The 21,356-nt window shown below is 42.5% G+C and overlaps 1 protein-coding gene across 1 annotated transcript in view; it reads right to left on the bottom strand.

Moving 5' to 3' along the window:
* RPS6KA2 (ribosomal protein S6 kinase A2) overlaps window positions 1-20,828 on the bottom strand; it is a 312,524-nt gene extending 291,696 nt beyond the window's left edge. The window contains exons 1-2 of the mRNA XM_059835897.1: window positions 20,766-20,828; window positions 18,059-18,103 (exon numbers count right to left, since the gene is read on the bottom strand). Of these exons, the coding sequence (XP_059691880.1) occupies window positions 18,059-18,103; window positions 20,766-20,828 (108 nt within the window). The remainder of the gene's footprint in view (window positions 1-18,058; window positions 18,104-20,765) is intronic.
* Between the last annotated feature and the right edge of the window lie 528 nt (window positions 20,829-21,356).

Below are 21,356 nucleotides of genomic sequence, written 5' to 3'. Positions count from 1 at the left end.
CAGTCCTACACTGCTTCTCCTGCAGTCAGCATCTGCCTTGTATAGTGCTTATGGTGTCATTAAACACTTCCCCCAGCTGGCAGCCAGGGATACAGAGCTGCTGCATCCCATAGAAAGAAACTCTTCCAACAGTTCACACAGGGTGCATCTACATTAGTTAAAGAATGAAAAAAGCATGAGCTAAGCAAAGCAGTATTTTAATGGTCCATTTCTCTCCCAGGGCCTGGGACTGATCTCATCCCAGCTGTACAGCTGAGATACTGTACCTCTGCTCAATAGGAAGAATCAGAAGCTCTGCTCAACTTAGCCTACATAAGCACATTGGAAACATTCTGTCTGCACATACACATTTCTTGCTGGACTGTCTGACATAAGTAAGTGTATAGCTGGCTTTCTACCAATAAAGCTGAAGGCTAAGACCTTCAGCAAGGGCAAGGACTACTACGCCAGGAATAAATTATCAGATTTAAGAGGAAGCTCTGTAGATTGACATAGGACAACAAGCTCTCTCCTTTAATATCTACAGCAAAGAAAAAAGTTAACTTGGCTAATCCAGAAGGACCTTTACCTCACATTCATAACTGAGTCAAAGCAAAGTCAGTTGGAAAGAAGGCTCACAAGTATTCATTCATACTCAGTTGTTTAAGTCACCAGATGGTAACATTTGTTTTGTCCACTTGTCCGTAAGTATGCTTGCAATGCACTTTTAAAGTCCACCAACATACTAACATAAATACAATGAAGTAGCTATAATGCCTTGCAGGCAAAGACAATTATGTAAGAATATTTAGAGAACAGGTACCATATATAGGCCACTACAAAAAACCTGTATTGTGTTTGCATGGCAAGGTTTTGGTAGCGTGGGGGCTACATGGGTGGCTTCTGTGAGAAGCTGCTAGAAGCTTCCCCCATGTCCAACAGAGCCAATGCCAGCTGGCTCCAAGATGGACCCATTGCTAGCCAAGCCCATCGGCAATGGTGGTAGCACCTCTCTGATAATATTTAAGAAGGGGAAAAAACAACTGCATAACAGCAGCCAGAGAAGAGAGGAGTGAGAACATGTGATAAACAACTCTGCAGACACCAAGGTCAGTGAAGGAAGGGGAGGAGGTGCTTCAGGTGCTGAAGCAGATATTCCCCCACAGCCCATGGAGGTCCACAGTGGAGCAGATATCCACCTGCAGCCCATGGAGGACCCCACACCAGAGCCGGAGGAGATTGTGACCCTGTGGGAAGCCCACACTGGAGCAAGCTCCTGGCAGGACCTGTGGAGAAAGGAACCCACACTGGAGCAGGTTTTCTGGCAGGACTTGTGACACTGCAGGGGACCCACACTGGAGCAGTCTGTTCCTGAAGGACCACACCCCACAGAGAGGACCCATGCTGGAGCAGTTTGTGGAGAAAACTGTCTCTGCTGCTCCTTCTTCCTCAGGGGGAGGACTCCTCACACTCTTCCCTTGCTCCAGGGTGGGGTCCCTCCCATGTGAGATAATGTGTGATGAACTGACCACAACCCCCAATCCCCATGACCCTGCACAGCTCAGGGGGAAGAGGCAGAGAAAACTCAGGAGTGAAGTTGAACCCAGGAAGAAGGGAGGAGTGGGGGAAAGGTGTTTTTAAGATTTGGTTTTATTTCTCATTATCCTACTCTGATTAGATTGGGGGAAATTAACTTAATTTATTACAAGTCTAGTCTGTTTTGCTCATGATGGTAATTTTGGTGAGTGATGTCCCTATCCTTATCTTGACCCACAAGGCTTTCATTATATTTTCTCTCCCCTGTCCAGCTGATGAGGGGGAGTGATAGAGAAGCTTTGGTGAGTACCTGGTGTCTAGCCAGGGTCAACCCACCACAAAACCACAATAGCATAGAACTAATTATTAGTTATTAGTAGTTATTACAGAACTAAAGAGTTAGAGAAGTTAAAGTGAGGATCCAGGAGTCACATTGTCAGAGAGACTCCTAGGTGACCTCCTGCTGTGCTTGAGAGCTCCTGCTCACCTGTCTGAAAGGAAGGTAAGTTTTCAAATCCAGGGAATTTGCATGGTTCCAGGGACAGAAGCTGGATTCTGCCTAGCTTCCTCATCAATCAGATTGTATAGGCTTTTATGTCTAGGTGAAGCTTCTGGGGTTTTACAATCCTATGATGAGCATGAAGCAAATAAAAGCACATGTTTTTCATTTGCACACTAAGTATACACCCATTAGTCTTGGGCATTTTTAAATTGTTAATATTCTTTTTACACAATTACTTCAAGGCTGACAGCATGTACACCAAATATCCCACACACACTCCCTGCCCAAAGCCAATGATTTATTCAAAGCTGGCTCTGAGAATCAAAAAGGTGTGTAAGTCTGCCAGCTACATGCAGCATGCCAAACCATATTTCAGGAAAATGACTCAGTAAGTTCAAAGTGTTTTACACATTTAATTAAGCCATACACTAACTCCAGTTGGCAAGCAGGAGTATGAATCATGGAAGCTAGATCACAGGAGCAAACTCAAAGCAACTCAAAAACTTAAGTGCTTACTCCTGGAGCTGAATAGTTACTTACTACAGCAGGAACCCCGGAGGAAGCATCCTGCTTCATAGGCAAATATACCATGGATAGGAAGCATAAAAAAAAAACGAAAAAGAACTGCCATAACTTGAAACACAGATGCTACACTGACCAGTACTAGCAGAAGCATTGCCACCAAACCCTCTTCTAATCCTCAGTATGTCATCAACTGACACTGCAACACTTACCTACTGCTCTCCTTTTAGTGTCTTCTACAAAGCTACCTCCAAGAAAGGATGGCACATCAGGGCCAAAGCCTACCAGGAAGAGGTAATGGTAGCATCATTAGCACGAAGTTTTGTGTCATCATTGTGCACATCACTGCATTTACTCAGTGGTTATCATTATTTGTGACCCTCTTTTACATACCATAAGACACTACAGTATCCTGAGCTTCTTTACCTAAGAAGAATATATCTTAAGGTGCAATACTGAGCTAAACTACTAGTAAAAGAGATCAAACTTGCACAACATAATCCTGGTGCTAAAATATTACGCACATATGTACATTATCCTGTTGTTCATTGGTTGCCCACTGCTGGTGACAATCAGCTGAAGTAAATAAGAATACAGGGAAGAGACCTCTAACATCTGAGGTCTCACAAGACCACAGAAAAATGTGCAACAAATGTTTAGTTTAGAAGGATCCACAGAACATCCATAACGTGCTGAGCTAGAAATCACGTGCTGAGCTATAAATCACTTCTCATCATGCCCTAGAAAATTTGAGAGCGATAGCAGGCTAAAACACATGTATATGCACGACTGGTTTGTTGCAAGGAAACAGAATTAAAGTACAGTCATTGTCCTTTGCTCTCTCACACAGTTTGAAGTGTCTGAAGTAGTTTGCAATGAAATAAGTTCCTCCATGCTTGCAGTCCTATTGGTGTATCCTCTGTCATCATTGTGCTGATCAGCAGGGTGACTAGCTTTCCACATTGACAAGGGGGCCCTGAGTTCAGGGGCACTATCAAACATCAAAAGATGCAAACTGAAATACCTCCACTTGCTACTTGCACCCACACTCAGGTTACAAGGTTGGCACAGTAAAGGCAATGTTCACACCTGTCATTAGTGTAGAGCACTAACATTTCTCACATTGTTCCTATTTCTTTTCCATTGCACTGCCAGTAAGACTGCTATCACAAAGAAAGGTTAAATACAGTGATGGAAGTGACAGGAAGGCTACAACATAGCACTGCATCTTTCTTCCCAATATAACAACAAAATGGCGATTGGGAAAGTGGCAAGTAGCTCTACATACTTTGCCCTTAGCCAGCAAGCCTTACATATTTCTGCACATGAGCAAAAATTGTCAAAGTCTCTTATAACACCAGCGAATGATGGAGTACATTGCCACTAGTGCTGAACAGTCACTTTAAGAGGCTGTTGTCTTCTTTCAGGATCTTGGATAACAGCAGCTCAAACTCGGTGTGCTCAAGTCCTGCCACTGACACCACCAGCCTCTACATTGTTTACATGGTGTCCAATCGTGGCTCCAGCATCTTCTCACTGTGTCTGTTTCCACCACTCAACTGGCATTGCAGCTCCATTTCACACAGCTGTCCCGAAGATAGAATTACAACCCTCCTCCCCTGTCACCACAGCACAGACAGCAGCTTTGTTTACTCCAGAGACCAGCAATTTTTTTAGCTACTGATGACAGCCTCCAGAGCAAAGGCTTTTCTCCTTCTCTCTCTTAAAACACACACCACAAACATGACCTTTGCAGAAGAGTCAGGATCACTGATGTCATTTCAACTAGCGCAAAGTTGTACAACTGAGGGCTTACGTCCCACATGAAGACAAGAGAATGTGAGAGGTCCCCCTTACAGCACTGGATTAGGCCTTTCACAGGCATGCTTGGAGTTGCTTCTTTTGTCAACTTGAAGACATTATGAAACATGCCAGCAGATGCAGTTACTGTCCTCCCCTAGTCAAAGAGCACTAGCATTAAACATGTGGCTCAGAAGAGAGACATTTGTGGCAGAGGCTATACTGACTTTCAAGACCTCTCCCCACTAATGCACTTCAAGCTTCAGGCAGCCACACCTGCTCTATAGAAGAAAAGATTAGTCCTTCAACCATTCCCACACTACAAATCTGAACGATGCCAAACTCTTCAAGCACAGCTATTGGCACTGAGCTATCAGAATGCAAAATTTTTCATGCAACCTAAAAACAAGACTGATTCAAACCAGTAACTAAGAGAAAGTCTGTCACCTTGTCCTACTTTTCCATTCACCTATACATCCACAACAAGATCTTGCACAATATATGTATCAGGCCTGGATATCAAGTCATATTTATTTGGCATTGTGCTTTACTGCTTAAGTATTTGTTGGCTACTGAATACAGATGTTTAAAGGATTTGATCACTTATCTTAGTTTTCCTCTGTAAACAGCCAACCAGAGAGTGCAAACTGACAAACATTGTTCAGATCTCTAATCCATGTTAATCTCCTCCCATTCGCTCAAAAAGACTATCACCCACAGAAACATGTCAATATCTGCAACAAGATAGCTTCTCATACACTATTTCCAAAAGAAGACATCTCTCCCTGTGAAACTAGAGGCATGCTGTGGAGTTTCAGGGTCACTTTCCCCCTTCAGTGCGATAAAACCACATGCCAGGCTAGGAAAACTGACACCAGGAAATTCAAGAGGATAAAGTAATTAGATGTAGAAGTAAACCCAGCCACACACCACATTCTGCTGCCCTGAAAGATCTTCTGACTCCATTCTCTGGGTCAGATGTGCTCTGTGCATCTAGTGCAAGACTACAGCAACCCTACCAAACTTAAAGGAAATGGGTACTCCTCCGGTTTTCCCCTACAAGTTAACAGCATTATACATATCAGGCCTAAGTATTCAGCTTTGACATGATCTTCTCCAGGTATTTGGTTGCTAACAGTGCAAGAGATCATTTAGGCATTTGTGGAGAACCTAGACAGTTGTTTGAGAAGCAACCCCCAAGCACACCTCTGCGTGAATCAAACTACCTAGCTCCCAGCCCTGCTGGGATGGAGCTCTGACTTTGCTTGGCACCCCCAGGGCCAAGGAACCAAGGCTACTTCTGGATCGCGCCGCATGCTGACAAGCAGGACAGACCAAAGGAGGCTGCCCTAGGAAAACTTCTCTCTGGATAGGTGCTATCATCCTCACCTCTGCAACTGGTTCCTCTGCAGTGCTGCTGCAGGACAGGCTTTAGACAGACCTCACCTCAGAGGCCTGTTGTCAGGTGCAGTCAGGAATACTGCAGTTAGGCAGCTGGGGAGCACCAAGCATCACCTTGTTCTAGCTTTGATTTTAGGAACAGAGGTTCACCAACCTTCTGTTACTCTCCCCCTTCTAAAGAGCCTCCCAAAATGACTTGAAAGGAGAAGAGACCAAGCATTTCAAAGACATCCTTTTTAGCTAAGAGCACAAATAATTTGTGTATATACAAACACACACATACCCCACCCTTACCATTCCCTCCCTATTCAGCTGGGCAGAGTGCTCAGAGTAGCTCTTGAGACCATGGCTGCAGCATTTCAAGCAGAGTGCTTTGCACCTTTAGCTACCAGTGCTACAGCCTGTAACACGGCCCTCAGGCACACTATGGGATGTGGAAATTCACAAGTACACTTCTCTGTAAGTCAGAAACAGCTTTCAGATGACAGACACTAAGAGAAGGCTCACTGATGTAACCAAGACACTACTTTTGCAGTTTAATTCCTTTATATCAGCTCCCTTTAAAGGTTGTGAGTCACCCTTCCTATAGTCTCCATAAAAACTAGATTAATAAAGCAAATTGCGTAAAGCTGCTGTAATATATACTGTAGAAGAAGTCTCTCTCAAGACTGTTTATCGTAATACAAGACTTTCTTATAAGAAAGTGCAGGAGATTATGTAAATTAGACATGCATGTTTATTAGCACGTACCAGGAAGCAATCCTCTCACCTAAATAACAGTCTTATGCACAAGAGTATCAGCTTTTTAGCAGTACTGCTATTGCTCATTGTTCTGTCAGGAATATTTTCTTCCATAAGAGCTATTACTAAATATATTAGGATTATTTCTAACCACAGTTGGAAATTGAGAATTGGACTAAAAAGGTAAAAAAGTTTTAGATTTGTAAACATTGAGAACCCACCAGTTCCTGATTACTAGAGGCAAGAATTGTGGTTGCTACAGTGTACAAAAGGATCAAGCGCCTAAATATGAATAAATATGCTTATACACTACACAAAAGTCAGGGCACCATGAATAACACAACACATGAATGAAAGGGATAGACTGTACTTCAATCATCCATCATACACGTGATCACCAATTAGCACACACTATGCCTTCCCTCACCTTTTCTTTTTGAAGTTTGGTAACAGAAAGAAGATCCTAGACCAGACTAAAAGAACCTAGTAATCACTCTACCAACTTCACACAAACATAGCCATTAAAAAAGGAGATAAAACAGCTACAAAATAAAAACAAAAATAGCAACCAGGAAATCCAACCCCATTTTGGATGAGATGGATCTAAACAGAGTCAGAATTTGTCATTTACTAAGCTCCTCACTCACATCCAAAATAAAAATGTTTAGAAGACTTAAGGTTTTAATATCATAATTATGAAGAGGTCATTTGATCATGATAATTGCACTTCAAACAACTTAGATATGCAAGAAATTCTATATAGATGCTGGATCAAAGTTTTGAACACCTGGGAACTTGCTGTTAGCTTCACATAGGCAATACTGTACAAATACCCACCTGCAACCCTAGACATCAGATCTTATATACAACCCCACACTTTTTTGGTGTTGATGCAGCCCTCTGTCTTCCATAGAGGTGTTTACACAACATGAATTTCCTTGGCCACCTATCAGAAATAACTGGCCAAATGAGACAAAACATCCGAAGTTTTTAAGCATCCAAGTGCTTAAGCAGAGGTAATTGGCCTTCCTCCGTAACTGCCAAAACATATGTAGTATGCTTTTTTGTTGCTGCTCTAAGTATTTTGCACACCATTGTAAATTTCAACATAATTTTGCTTAAACCCTGAGTCTAATAAACATGCACATGTATGGATCAGATGGCCTATAAACTTGCAGAAGTTCTGGGTTTGACTCATTTGTTCAAATGCAGCCAGACTAATTTATTACCCTTCTTAGTCAACAGAAAAAACTAGTTAGGTCTTGGATAAAATAAATTGCACCCTGAAGCATGTAACTACTTAGAAACAAAAGCTTAATTCTTGACATTGACAGAATGATAGTTCTTCTATGTGTAACCACATCCATTTGAGAACATATTTTTTTTATTTTTGTCACAGATGGTATAGCTACTTTCTGCTTTTTCCCATCAAATCTTTGGAAGAAAGCAGTCAGAGGAAGGCTTCTTCCAGAACAGCAGCAGTACTTGTCTTGCTTCTTTGCCACATAGCTTTTTCTTTGGGGAAGTTTTTATAAACTTTGGAAGTAGCAGGAAAGGGGAGAAGGGGATTCAAAGGAAGAATTCTTATTTCAACACAAAACACCATGCTCTTAGGAGAGAAACCATAGAGCAAGCAAGAAAACTAGAGTAAGCTAGGAAAAAAGGGAAAACAATTGACTTTCAGCTCACTGTAATGAAGAAAAATGGATTTTCTCACCCTAGAGTTGTAATTATCTATGTGTAAATTGTCATTTGTTTCCACTTTAAGAACTACAGCTCTCTAGGAGGCACCATACTCATCACAGAAACAATTTATCCTTGACTCTAGGGTCTGCCAAGTGACTCATCTCTCCTGATGACACAATTAGCTCAGAGCCAGCACACTCTCTGGGCACCAGCTGCCATTATGGAACAAGTTACTTTTCATGAGGGAACAGTTTTCCACAGATGAACTTTCATTTGTCTTAAGTAATAACCCTTGTTGAAAATCAAGCAGCCTAATTCTGTGAAGTTTTACATCTCGCAATACTTTATCAGAACTTCTTTTTCCCCGCTCAGCATGACATTTTCTCAGTAGTGACTGCTACAGTCCAGTCTGCAAAGTTTATTTTAAAAGCTTCTGAACACATATTGTTATGCATCTAAGTACCTGCCTGATTTACTCAGAGCTGGCCATTTTGGTATCCACTTAGGAAAAAATTTGGTTGGGTAGCTGTTTTGTTCAATAGCTAAATGCTGCAAGCTTAAAATCCAAATCACACAACCAAAAAACACGCACACCCACCACCCCCTCACGCACTCTCCCCGAACTCTGCAAGCTGCACCATTCCACTGCATCAGTACTTTTTGAAGTATCAGGAACAGAGGTGAGATGACCACCACAACAAAATCCTGATTCAATAAAGGCTCAAGAAGATCACAGCCAATGCATGCAAGAGTCACACTTCAGTTGGAGCAAGCATCAGCTGTTATTTCAGGTAAGAAAAGCTCTGCCACCAATTATAATTATCAGCTACCTTCTCTATCAGCTAAAAATCCATCATCTTGTCATCTAGGGTCTCAATAGATACTGAAACCAAGTTCATTTTTGGTTCTTAAAGACCAAGGTTTCTCAGAATCAGGATCTGTCACCCTTTGGCCATAGAGAGAATAGTTTCAGTGCAGGTTGCCACTCATCATAGATCATCAGCACCTCAGCAATGACTGCAGAAAGCCAGAGAGATTGAGAAACGCTGAACAAGGTTCACAGACATTTTTCAGAATTTTTTAAGTGCTATTATCTTCTCTGATGCATCTGAGCCACAACAGCACACTGTCTGAAAGCAGTAAGAGTAATTAAAAAAGTAGCAGAGACTGTGCAATAGAAATAGCTAGAAACCAAAAGTTTAACATTAAGTTAAAGTTTAATGATATCCCATTAAAATGTCACAGTTCTTTCAGTTTGTGCAGTAACTTTTTCTGCACACTACTTTGCCCAAAACATTTGAAGTTTTTATGTCTCTCTATTTGCTGTATGAATTGTATAAGGGGGAGGAGAAGGAAAAAGATCAAAGTGAAAAATCAATTTTCAGGATTTTTTTATACCAATATGTCCCTGATGCCTGTCCTGATTCAGTTGGTGAGGACAGCAACAAGTCAATTTATAAATAATTAGAAGTAACAAAATTCTCTTTCAAAGAGGGCAGCATGGCTGTTGTCCTGTCATCTTTCCCTCCAGTGCTGGGATTCTGAACACAGGCTCTGGGGTGGAATAGGGGAAGGAGACACTGCTTTTATTTCGTGACCCCAGCTGTCCCTATCACATTTTATCCACACAAAGTCGATGATGGAATAACCCTTCACCTCCATGAAGGACACACTTTTATACACTCTATTTTGCACGAGGTTAAACAGGAGTCAATATTCTGTTTGTTGCCTGATCAATTTCATTCCAAAACAAACTGTAGTTATTTACTTCAAAAAAAAAGAGAAAGTAGAAGATAAGCACTGTGGATGAATTCCCCAAATATAAAAAATCCAATTTCTAAAAATCAATTTACAAAGTTATTACCTACTAAATCCTTGAGATTTTAAAGAATTTTAAAATTTTTCTTACGCTGTTTTACCTTACACTGTATGACATTCTCAAAGAATTGTGGTAAAGAGAAAATACCCATCATTTTTTTCTTAATTACATCACCAGTGTAATTTTGTAAGGATCTATGCAAGGTCATCATTTTCCAGTAATCAGATAAGGGCCTGCATTTGAGCTCACTCAATATCTACTTTTATAGAAAGAAACAAGTCATTCTGGAGAGACTTGCATGCATCTGTTTTAGAGAGGTGCGTAGCATAATACCTGGACTCACAGTTACTTATTTACTGTGATAACACATTGCTTGATAAGAAAACAATTTTTCATTAGTTTGAATTTAAAAAAAAAGGTTCCTTAATTCTGAAGGTTTGATTTTTTAATGGAGGAAGAAAAAAGCAGCATGTTAAATAATGTTTTCATCATTAGTAACTTTAACTAGGCTTCCCTCCTCAAGAGTTTCTACATCATATTATATAATTATACTTCTTTGCACTGCACCATACCACTCATTTGATCAGCCTCCTATTTGTTTTTCCCTGAAAGAACAGTCTGTTTCTACAACCCAGGTTTTTTTAACAAGGTACAGTCTTTACGTGTGTATATACATATACACCGATAAAAACAACCAAGAAACTTCAGTTATTCTCTTTAATAACCTCCTGCCCCAGGACAAGCTTGTGTTCTGTGATCATTCCTAACAACCAAAAAACACAAAGCATGAAGCAGCAGAGAAATTCACAGTTATTCTCTTTAATAGATCCTCAATACAGATATTAACCTGTGACCTGCAAGCTCAGAGATGTGGGTTTTTTTTTGCTTTGCTAAGCAGTCATTATGATCACTATTAAAAGTCATCCACAACATACATTTAGTTTTCACAATGGGTTGAACAGTCCATACTAGGTGCATTGAGACCTTCAATCAACTGAAGCGGGAGACGCAAGGGAAAGTTCACCAGATACTACTTAAAAAAACAACAACCACCTCTCCAATTTTGCAACAAAAACAACTTTTTGAATGGCAAACCAGAAAGTTTTGATGTGCTTTAAGTTAGCTTTTTTCCCCTCAGAGAAACAAATGATATACCAGCAATTCCAGTACTTGTGCATACTGGTTAAGCTGTTTTGAGAAAATCCTAGTGACGATCACAACAAACAGCCTGGAAACATTCTCCATTGTCTCTGTTGTTGAATACTGCCCTAGCACCTTTGAAAGGGAGGCTGTTACTGGCAGTTCAGCGTTACACTAGCACAGATGAGCCTTGATGCTGTGGTAGGTACCTACCACACACAACCTGACTAGTAAGAAGTAGAGGCCTTCTTCACGTAACTGGAAGAAGCCTTACATGTGCAGGCCCTGATCCTCAAAGGGTCCACTTTATCCACCCAGGTATCCTCTGAAAGCGCACAAGCAATCCATGAGACTTCTTCATTGATAAATACACTTCCTGACACAGGTGATCAAGGAGCCGATAAGGGAAATTGTTCTGCTGGGCCCAATCCTTATAAACAAGGAAGTACTGGTCAGGAATAAAGTTCAAGGGCATCCTTGGTTACAGTTACCATAAGAAGGAGGAGCTCAAGATCTTAAGAGGAAAGAACGAAGCAAAAAACAGGATCACAACCCTGGACTTCAGTACTTGGTCCTCTTCAGGAACCTGCTTGGATGAATTCCATGGAAGATGACTCTGGAAGGAAGAGGGATCCAGGAGAGTTGGTTAAATTTCAAGGATCACCTCCTCCAACCTCAAAATTTGGCCACCATGACCTACATGAAATCATGCAAAGGCAGCAGGAGGTCTGCATGGATGAACAAGGAGCCTCTGGCAAAACTCAGACATGGAAGTGAAGTATATGAGAGGAGGAACCACAGAGAGGTGACCGGGAGAAATATGGAGCCTATCCAAGCATGTAGTGATGGTGTCAGGAAAGCCAAAGCCCATCTGCAGTTATGTGTGGTGAGGGACACAGAAAGCAACAAGAAGGGCTGCTACAGGTGTATCAGCAGCAAAAGGAATGCCTTTGGTCCCACTGATGACTGAGGAAAGGGAGAGGGTGACAAAGGCTACAAGAAGGCCAAGGTACCCAGTGCCACCTTTGCCTTGGTCTTTACTGGTAATACCAGGCCTTTAGGAATCACAAGCCCCTGAGACAGGTGGGAAAGACAGACTTGTCCTTAGTGGAGTAGGGTCAGGGAACAAACTGGACATACAAAATAATCTATGGGACCTGATGAAATATATCCATGACTGCTGAGGGAGCTAGCTGGTATCATTGTGAGACCACTCTCAATACTCTGAAGACTCAAGGCAATTAGGAGAGCTTCTTCAGAGCTGAAAAAAAAAGCAAAATTTAACTCCTACCTTCAAGAAGGAGGTTCCAAGGAATTGCAAGCCAGTCAGCCTCACCTTGATCCCTGGAAAGGTGATGAAGCAAATCCTCTGGAAAGAATTCCCAAACATATGAATGACAAGGAGACGATTTGGAGTAGTCAGCATAGATTTGTGAGGAGGACAGTTGTGCTTAAACAACCTGGCAGCCTTCTATGAAGAGATGACTGTTTTGGTGGATGAGGGCAGAGCAGTGAGTGTTTTCTGTCTTGATTAAGTAAGGCTTTTGACATTGTCTCCCATATCATCATCTCAGACAAACTGATGAAGTATTGACTAGATAAGTGGACAGTGAGATGGATTGAAAACTGAATGCCATACTCAAAGGGTTGTGATCAGCACAAAGTCCAGCTGGAGGCCAGTCACTAGTGGCATACCCCAGGGGTCAATACTGGGTCCAGTATTGTTTAACATCTTCATTAATGACTTGGATGATTGGACAGAGTACACACTCTGCAAGTTTGTAGACGTTACAGAACAGGGAGGAGTAGGTGATACACCAGACTGTTGTGCTACTGTCCAGAGGGACCTTTACTGACTGGAGAAATTGGCCAATAGGATTATCCTGAAGTTCAGCAAAGGAAAACACAAGGTCCTGCACCTAGGGAAGAATAACCCTATGCACTGCTACAGGCTAGGAGCCAAACAGCTGGAACTCATCTTTGCAGAAAAGGAGCTGGTTGGGGGGGAGGGGGTGGGGACAGGGCTGGTGGACAAGTTGAACATGAGCCAGCAAGACACCCTTTTGGCAAAGAAACTTGACAACCCCCTTGGCTGTATTAGAAAAGGTGTTGCAAGCAGGTCAAGGGAGGTGATCCTTCCCTTCCCAGCACTGCCAAGACATCTAGAGTGGTGTCCTATTCTGGGCTTCCCAGCTCACAAGAGACATGAACATATTAGAGCAAACCCAGTGAAGGTGGAGCACCTCAAAAAATGATTAAGAGGTGAGAGGATCTGACCTAAAAGGGAAGTCAGAGAAAGCTGGACCTGTTCTCTCTGGAGAAGACAATGCAAGGGGCAGGGAAGGAATGGAGCTGACCCTGCTCTGAGCAAGGTAGGGAGGGTTGAACTAGAGGGTCTCCAGAGGTGCCCTCCAACACCAGCTTTTATGATGCTATGAGCATTTATCATTGCCTTGATAAAAGTAGCACTAGAGCAACAAGTAAAGTTTTCACTGCTATGGGGGGGGGTTGTGCGTTCCTCACTGTGATCATTCAACTTAGTCTTTCTTCAGCTCCTAAATGCTGCCACATTAGCTGTTACTGCCATTAGTTATAAAAGCTTGATCTTTCATTGAAGATCCAATAAATTCTTATCCTCTATGGACAGTGGTAGAGCCTGCAATGCTGTCGCGTTAAAGGGCTAAGCAATTTAGCAGCAAATAAACCCCCTTGCGTTCCAGCTTGTCCTCAGATATCAGAGGGGCTAGATTCTGAGTGATGCCCAATTTCCTGTATTACAAGTCCGATCATGTTCAACATATATACACATATATATAAAATCCTAACAATTACAGATGCACTTGTAACCCCATACACTTTCAGTCCAGCCGTGTTGCATGAACTATCACAGCCACCCTTAAGGAATTTAGTCATGTTCAATGAGAACTCTTACAGCTAGATTAATGAATAGTGTAGTTTATTAAAGCGACAGATGCACAAGTTCTTTTGGATTGCCAGTGATAGAACTACTGCCCACAAAGATGGTACAAATATCAAGATGATACAAATAGTAAGTATATGAATAATATAGCCTGGCTATAAGCATGCTAGATCACAGAACAACTCTATAGAGGTTTCTAAATCTCCCAGGGAAACACTTCGTTATACCAAGTGTTAATATGAGGAAATATAGCCGGCTACAAGCACATTAAATCACAAAGCAACCCTATAGAGGTTGCTAAATCTCCTGGGGGGACACTTGGTATAGCCAAATGTCCAAATCTTACCCAAAGACATCCCTGTTGGGGGGGAAGAGAGGTTCAGCCCATCGACCGATCCCAGATATCAGAGCAGGTCTGCGATGGTATCTTCCCTAACACCCCTTCTCTCTTAAGCCTTTTTATACTATTTTTACTTTACAGGTGGAGCTTAAGTGACTCTCGTCCTATATTTCTTTGTTGTAATTGGTGTAAAGGTTTCTCGCTTTGCTTTTAAAGGTATAGACCAAGAAAAATTCAGAGCGCAGGCTCAGTGAGGGGTAGTCGCACCATGGAGGTGGGTAGCTTTGGGATGGAGGTGTGTTTTTTTGGTATTAAAATGAGATTATGAGTACTCCACTACACACACTAAAAAGGTTATTGTATCTTTGTACAATAGCATTGTCTTTGACCAGGTATGTATCCTAATTATCAGGATGAGTCTCCATCTCATTGTTCCATAGCACCTTCCAGTTCCCACCTTATCACAGAGCCTGGCTGTGGTGTCTCCACTCCGCTCCACCCTCCGTACAGTTTCTCTTGGAGTCAGCACACCAAGCTCCCCTGGCATTGCCAACACCTAAGGTTGCCTAGGGAACTTTTGTGGGATGGAACTCTTGCATGACCACCACACTCCACCCTGAAAGTTTCTTCAATGCTGTACCTTTCCTAAAAATGCAAATATAGGTTTAATTTCTAAGTCACCTCCAGCAATAATTCCACAAATGCATGCTTGTCATGAGACTACGCACAGAGCAACCACCTTTGCTCCCTCCAATTCAACTTTTCATATTTGCACAAGAGTACACAGTATCAGCAGAAGTTGTATGTGTCTTTGGAAACTTTGTACAGGAGTTAACAGCAAGCCTAGGTACCGCCATTTTCAGTTTTGTTGTGCAATTTTCATAGAGCAAAACGTAAGAGGATTTACCCAGTTCTGGCTGGATATCAGCACTTCCACTGCATCTCTCCTCTACTTTTTTTTTTTTTTTTGAGAGCCCCATGCAAGCTTTCAATTAGAGCATACAAATTCCCTTGAAAGGGTAAAACTGCTCAAAGCAATGTTACAATCTAGCTTCTAAATGCTGTAATTTCAAAGTGCTGTGAGCTGTATTGAACATATGCTCACTATTTTGGAAAGATGTGACAAAGAATTTTGCTGTCAGCTGCACCTTCAAGGAGGATTTAGATAGAATGTCAATGCTTAACTTGGACCTAGACCAGACCACAAGACACATCACCCTTGTTTAAGTATGTTTGGGCCTCTAATGTTCACATATGGTCAAACTTATCATTCCCTATCAAAAAAAGGCCAGTTTGCCAAAAAGAATCACTTTATGGAAAAACTGCATCCCACAAGTCTAAGCAAGGACTGCTGCAGGAGTTTGAATTTCTCTCTTAAGGAAATTCCCATCAGCTACCCTGCTTGCCTTTGTGGCAGGAAGAACAGGGTCCATGGCTTTGGGGGGGAACTCCTGGGGAACACCCTGATGATAGCAACCCTGAGTAATCTAGGTGACACAGCTCTAGAGCAGAGCTGACACACAATGCTCTAGGACCAAGATGTGCCTCAGAAAGGCTTGCTGTATCCAACAATCCCTTTAATTTATGTCCCCCAAGACATTTAAAGAACTTGTCTATCAACAAGCAAGATCAGACCTCAAAAAAAAAAACACCACAAGAAGTGCAGTTTTTATAATGCATTTTGCCACTATCTCATTTGTCCATATTATACACAGGATAGGAGAAACAGCAGGAGACCAACATAGCCTAAAGCAGGTTATTTACAAGAACATCCTGTGAGCAAATGTGATCCATTGCATTACATGATTTAAATTCAGCCCTTAAGTCATAATTCAATGTTTCCTGAAAAAATTGGCTTTGGGCTTGGGTGCAGCACAGCTATCAGTAAAAAAGTCACCAGAACAGTAGACTGTTCTTTCCTACAATACCACGACAGCAAGATACAAGCTTCATCGAAATAAAACAGGCTTACATACTAAGCCAGTAAAAGGCTGAAATAACATGACAGCAGCAGAGTAAGGGTGAAAAAGTCATATTTTTTCCTTATTGTATTTTTCCTGTGGTACTGTGTAATGAAGGCACATGGATGAAAATTAAGTGAAGGGTGAGGGTACTTCTACATTAGACAGTGATATTTCGCTGCTAATGATTTGTTAGTGGTCACGACGTACATGTTTTATAATGGACAAGTGCAGCAGGTTTTTCAGCCAGACATCAGTACATCCTCCCAGTTGGCATACAGACACCACAGTTGCCTTGCTGAGGCAGGAGTAGACACACAGAAAGCTAAATGCAATTACAAATACCAAATTGCAAATTGTAATACTTACAGCAGTAAACACATCAGAAAATGAGCACACAGGACTGAGGTTTCCGTAGAAGTAGTCACTGCATGCAATTTTTTTCTGCCAAATTTAAAACTCCAGAATTATAAGATGCATCCCTAATGAAAATTAACGAGGTTTAAATTCATTTAGGAAATGAAGGCTATCTTCACAACAAGAGTCCTCCTAAAACCCAAACCCACAAACCAGAAATTTAATCTTCAGCAGTATCCTCAAAGATAATGTGATGAGCCCAGTCACCTGCACTTATTTCAGACCCACGCTTTTTGAAGAGTAATTTAGCATTGTCTTTTTAAGAAATGGAAAAGGAGGGGGAAATACTACATTTGGAAGTTGCATCCATTTCACAGAGCTCAAAACTAAGACTTCTTCCTCCTTTCTATCATTTCCTTTCTATCTATTCCTTTAACACAGCGGAAAGTAACAAAAACTTACCCCTTGCACTGAAAACTGAACATTACAAAGCTAAGTTTGAAATTTCAAGGAGTAAGAGATACTGGGAAGCTTAGCATGTTCAAAGGTGGCTATTTAGACAAGTGTCTTTGCAGCCTCCCTTCACAATTTAAGGGATTCAGTCTCCTTCACTTTTTGACATCAGGAGATGCCTAACAATCTTTCAAGCACACCTTGGTTTACTCTACAAAAAACAGCAGCACCTTGTACTGACACCTGGGACCAGCAACAGCCAGTTTTACAGTCAACCTTTGCCCTCAGCTTATCATAATAGTGAATGTTGACTTGTTCTCATCTGCTTTGTGTCTTCATATCGCCTTTTATCTTTTCTATTTGGCATTTGAACACTTTGAGGCAAGTATCATGTTTTTCTGGAGGTTTGGGGGTTTTTTAAAATTAACATAATAGTACAATGCTACAATAATACAAACAATAATTAACTTGAAGGAAATAGCTCAATCTTGCTCTGGATGAAGAACCAGCCTAGCAGACAAACAGCAATGAAGGATTAATTCATCAGGCAAAATTCGTAATACACAAGCACTATTATGATGACAGCTATTCTCTTTGAGGTCATTAAAAAATCTTCTCTGCAGGAAATCCATACGCCTCAAGAAGTTGTGTTCTTTCTTGGAAAACCAACAAAAGAATAATATCTGTAAAATAAAATTCCCCAGCCTCTAGTTGAACAAGTCTATTCTCCTTTTTTTTCCACTTGACTATGTAATAAGAGACCAAAACAATGGTTTTTGCATCTTCAGAGCTAGAAGCATGTGGAGAAGTAGTACCAGAGACGTTTTGTTTCCATGGAGGCAGAAGATTACATTATAATCATTTCCTAACATTTGTGTGATCCACGAATAAACAGAATTACCTCTTTTACAGGTTCTTCATTCAGGGCAGCATCTTCCACCACAGCCTAGTGAACAGGGAAGAGAAAAGAGGAGAAAAAGTCTTGTAAATATATGTTACTGAGAAAGACACAATTCTAAGCCAAGTTCTAACACAGAATACAGTCAGTTTACTTTTAGTCAGTTATGTCCCTCCAAATTTATACTGCTGTAGCAGGCATATTCAATTCTTCACACTTTGCACAGTTAAATTAACCTTTGAATCCATGAGGACCTGCTTTCTCCAAGATACATAAAATGCTAAGAGATACAGGAGAAAGCAAGAGCACACTGGCAGTATTAAAGTTACCAATGAATAGTCAAAACGAGGTTAGTCGTAGAAATTGCACAAGAATGAATGAATAACTAAACATGAATAAACTAAACTAGGGAATGGAACAGTATTTATGCTGCAAAGAGAGAATATATGTATACATAGAACCAAATTTTCTAAAAATTCAACTCCCATTTAAATATTGCTATTTAATAGGTGCTCACCTGAAATCTATTAAGTGATGAACCTTTTGGAAAATAGGCAGAAAGATTACACAGAGCTTGATCATGCAGCCCTTCCTCAGGAAAACATTCCCAAAGCTGTAACTTACAACCCCATCCATCCAGCTTGAGAAGGATCAATAACTTTGCTGGGTCTAGAATTTCTTTGCAGGTAGGCAAATATCCCAATTTTCTTGCTTACTTGTCAGACACAATTAATGACCTCTTGAGTCAACAGGTGAAAGAAGCTGGATTTTGCTCCAATCTTCCTTTATATAAACATAATATAGAAGATGCCCTCAATGCACTCTTCTTTATCAAGTGATTGATTTACTATAAATGCTGTCTTTAATATCTGCAAGTCATTCACCTGAGTCATTCGCAGGCACTCATAAATGCCTCTATTTTAAAAGGGGTTTTGGCATTAAGGGGAGGAGAAAGAGGTCCATATGCATCAAAGAATGAAACTGTCTCCCTCCTTGTCTACTAACTGTGAAAAGCTTTGTGAAAAAGAACAACTTGCAGACAATCATGAAAACATTTCATCCCACACAGATTCAAAGCCCGTGACAGCTCCCTTGAAGCAGTCCAATTACTAGTGTTTAAGCTGCATTCAGCTCATTAAAGACCAAATGTCATCACTGTTTGAAAAGACGACTGGTCTTCAAGGACCATAGCCCACAAGAGATGAAATTAATTTCTATGTATTTTAACCAGATTCGAGCAAACCATACTTTAGGAATTCTATCTACAGCATAATTTAAAAGGGTTTAAGCTATAGCATGCCTTTAATGTGCTTAGAGAGATCAATATGACAATAAATAGTGCTCTCTGTTGTTCTCATCTGAACTGCAGAAGTTTATGCCTGTAATTCCTTAACCCTCCATGAACTTTTTGTAAGTGAGATATTAGCAAGAGTGGCAGAACGGTGTAGCTCATAGTTATGGTATTCCTCAAAGCAGGAAATGCAAAAAAAAACCCCACAAACTAGAACACCAAACATCTGATTAGCTTTGTCAGTTACACTTGGTAAGGAGACACACATGGTTTCTTCTGGAAGAAAGAAAACTGTTCACTGTAAGTATAGTTATACAAGTCTTCTCACTGGGAAAGTGACTTAAGGTGTCAGCTGACTACTTGAACAAAATCGGAACAATACACTGTTTCCCAGATATAACCTGTTTGTTAGCGCTCAGATTCCTTTCATCACACAAAGTGGCAGCACTCAGAAGTGAATCACAAAACACAAACCTCTGCAAGCCCCCCAAACTCATTCTTCACCTGGTTGGTTAAGTTACACTCCCCTCTATCCCTTTCCCCAAAACCCTGCTACAGTACTCTGATCAAAGAACCCCAGGGGGGGAAGAGGGAGGGAGTGTTACAAAATAAACACAAACCCCCCACACCTGGAAAGTTTCACTCATCTATTTCTATCACCTATTACTAATACGTACCCTGTGCTGGAAACAGTTGACAGAAATACTTCGGGTTTATTTCACTACTCAAGAGCCCCAGCAATACTCAGGAACCCACTCTGCCCATTACTGCACAAAGAGATGATACCTTTCTTGACACAAGACAACCTTAAGAGTTCACATAACTGAAAACTCTACAAGACAAATAGTAAGCATATATAACACAGCAGCCAGCCAGTTATCACAGCGTTGTGTTTTAATATGATCCTGAAAGTGCAGTCTTGTGCTTAGGGGTAATGCGCAAGGGTCTGACTTAAATTTTGTGCTGATGCCGAAACAAACGCAAGGAAGCTCAGAAATCCAAACAGAAGTGAGAACCACAGACCTATACTAGCCTCAAATTAGAGATCACGTACTTGATGTTTAAGTGTAAGCCTAAGTCCTACCCTGCCTGCTTTGCAGGTTTCTATGTGTTTTACACGCTCCTTCCCCTACAGCCGCCCCAAATCCCCGCAATACGCTTCCGACCCAAACTCGGTGCAGGAGGGCAGCCGCACAGGCACGGGGCGCCGGACACCCCTGCTCCAAACCACTGCGGGCGTGGGGCAACAGGTTGCCGAGCCTCTCTCCCCGCTCCTAGTAGCGAGCGGAGGGGGCGAGGGACCCTCATCGCACCCCGTTTCGCGAGGTTTGGGGCAGCACCGAGGTGATGCCCCCGCCGGGAAAGGGGGGGTGGCAGCACCGCTGCGGCCGCCCGCCCGCATCCCCCGCCGCCGCTCACCTCCGTCTCCATGGGCTCCACCTCTATCCCTTTCCATAGCTCCAGTAAGTGGGCGATCGGCATTGCCGGGCGACGCTTGCCAGAAGCCGGGATCAAGCAGAAGGAAAGCGCGGCGGCCGCCGAGGAAAGCGGGAGAGGAGGGGAAGGTGTCAGTCGGCGCTGGGACAGCCAGCGCAGCCCGGCCTGGGACCCTCCGCCCGCTCGGCAATATGGCTCCCCGCCTGCCCGCGACCGCCGCGCCCCGGGGGAGCCCGCAGGCGGGGAGCGGGCGCGGCCGCCTCGCAGGCGCGGAAGCAGGGCAAGGCGACGGCGGCCGCTCCGCAGCCGAGACCCCCCGTCCCGTCCCCCCGGCCGCCGCCTTGGCTCGCTTTTAAGCGAGAGGCGAAAGTTGATCCCGAGGATGCTGTGGCGGCGGCGGGCGCTGCTATGGCAACGGCAGCGCGCCCCCCCCACACACACACACACCGGGGCCCGGCTCCGCCGGGGGCGCCTGCCGGCGGGGAGGGGGCCGCTGCGCCCCGCCCGGCCGTCCCGCAGCGCCCCGAGGAACCCCGGTGTGTGCCTGGGAGGGGAGAAGCGGGGCACGGCTGG

The sequence above is a fragment of the Gavia stellata genome, chromosome 2 (genome assembly GCF_030936135.1).
Source record: "Gavia stellata isolate bGavSte3 chromosome 2, bGavSte3.hap2, whole genome shotgun sequence".
NCBI classification, from domain to species: Eukaryota; Metazoa; Chordata; class Aves; order Gaviiformes; family Gaviidae; genus Gavia; species Gavia stellata.
This window is presented reverse-complemented; position numbering and strand designations above follow the sequence as displayed.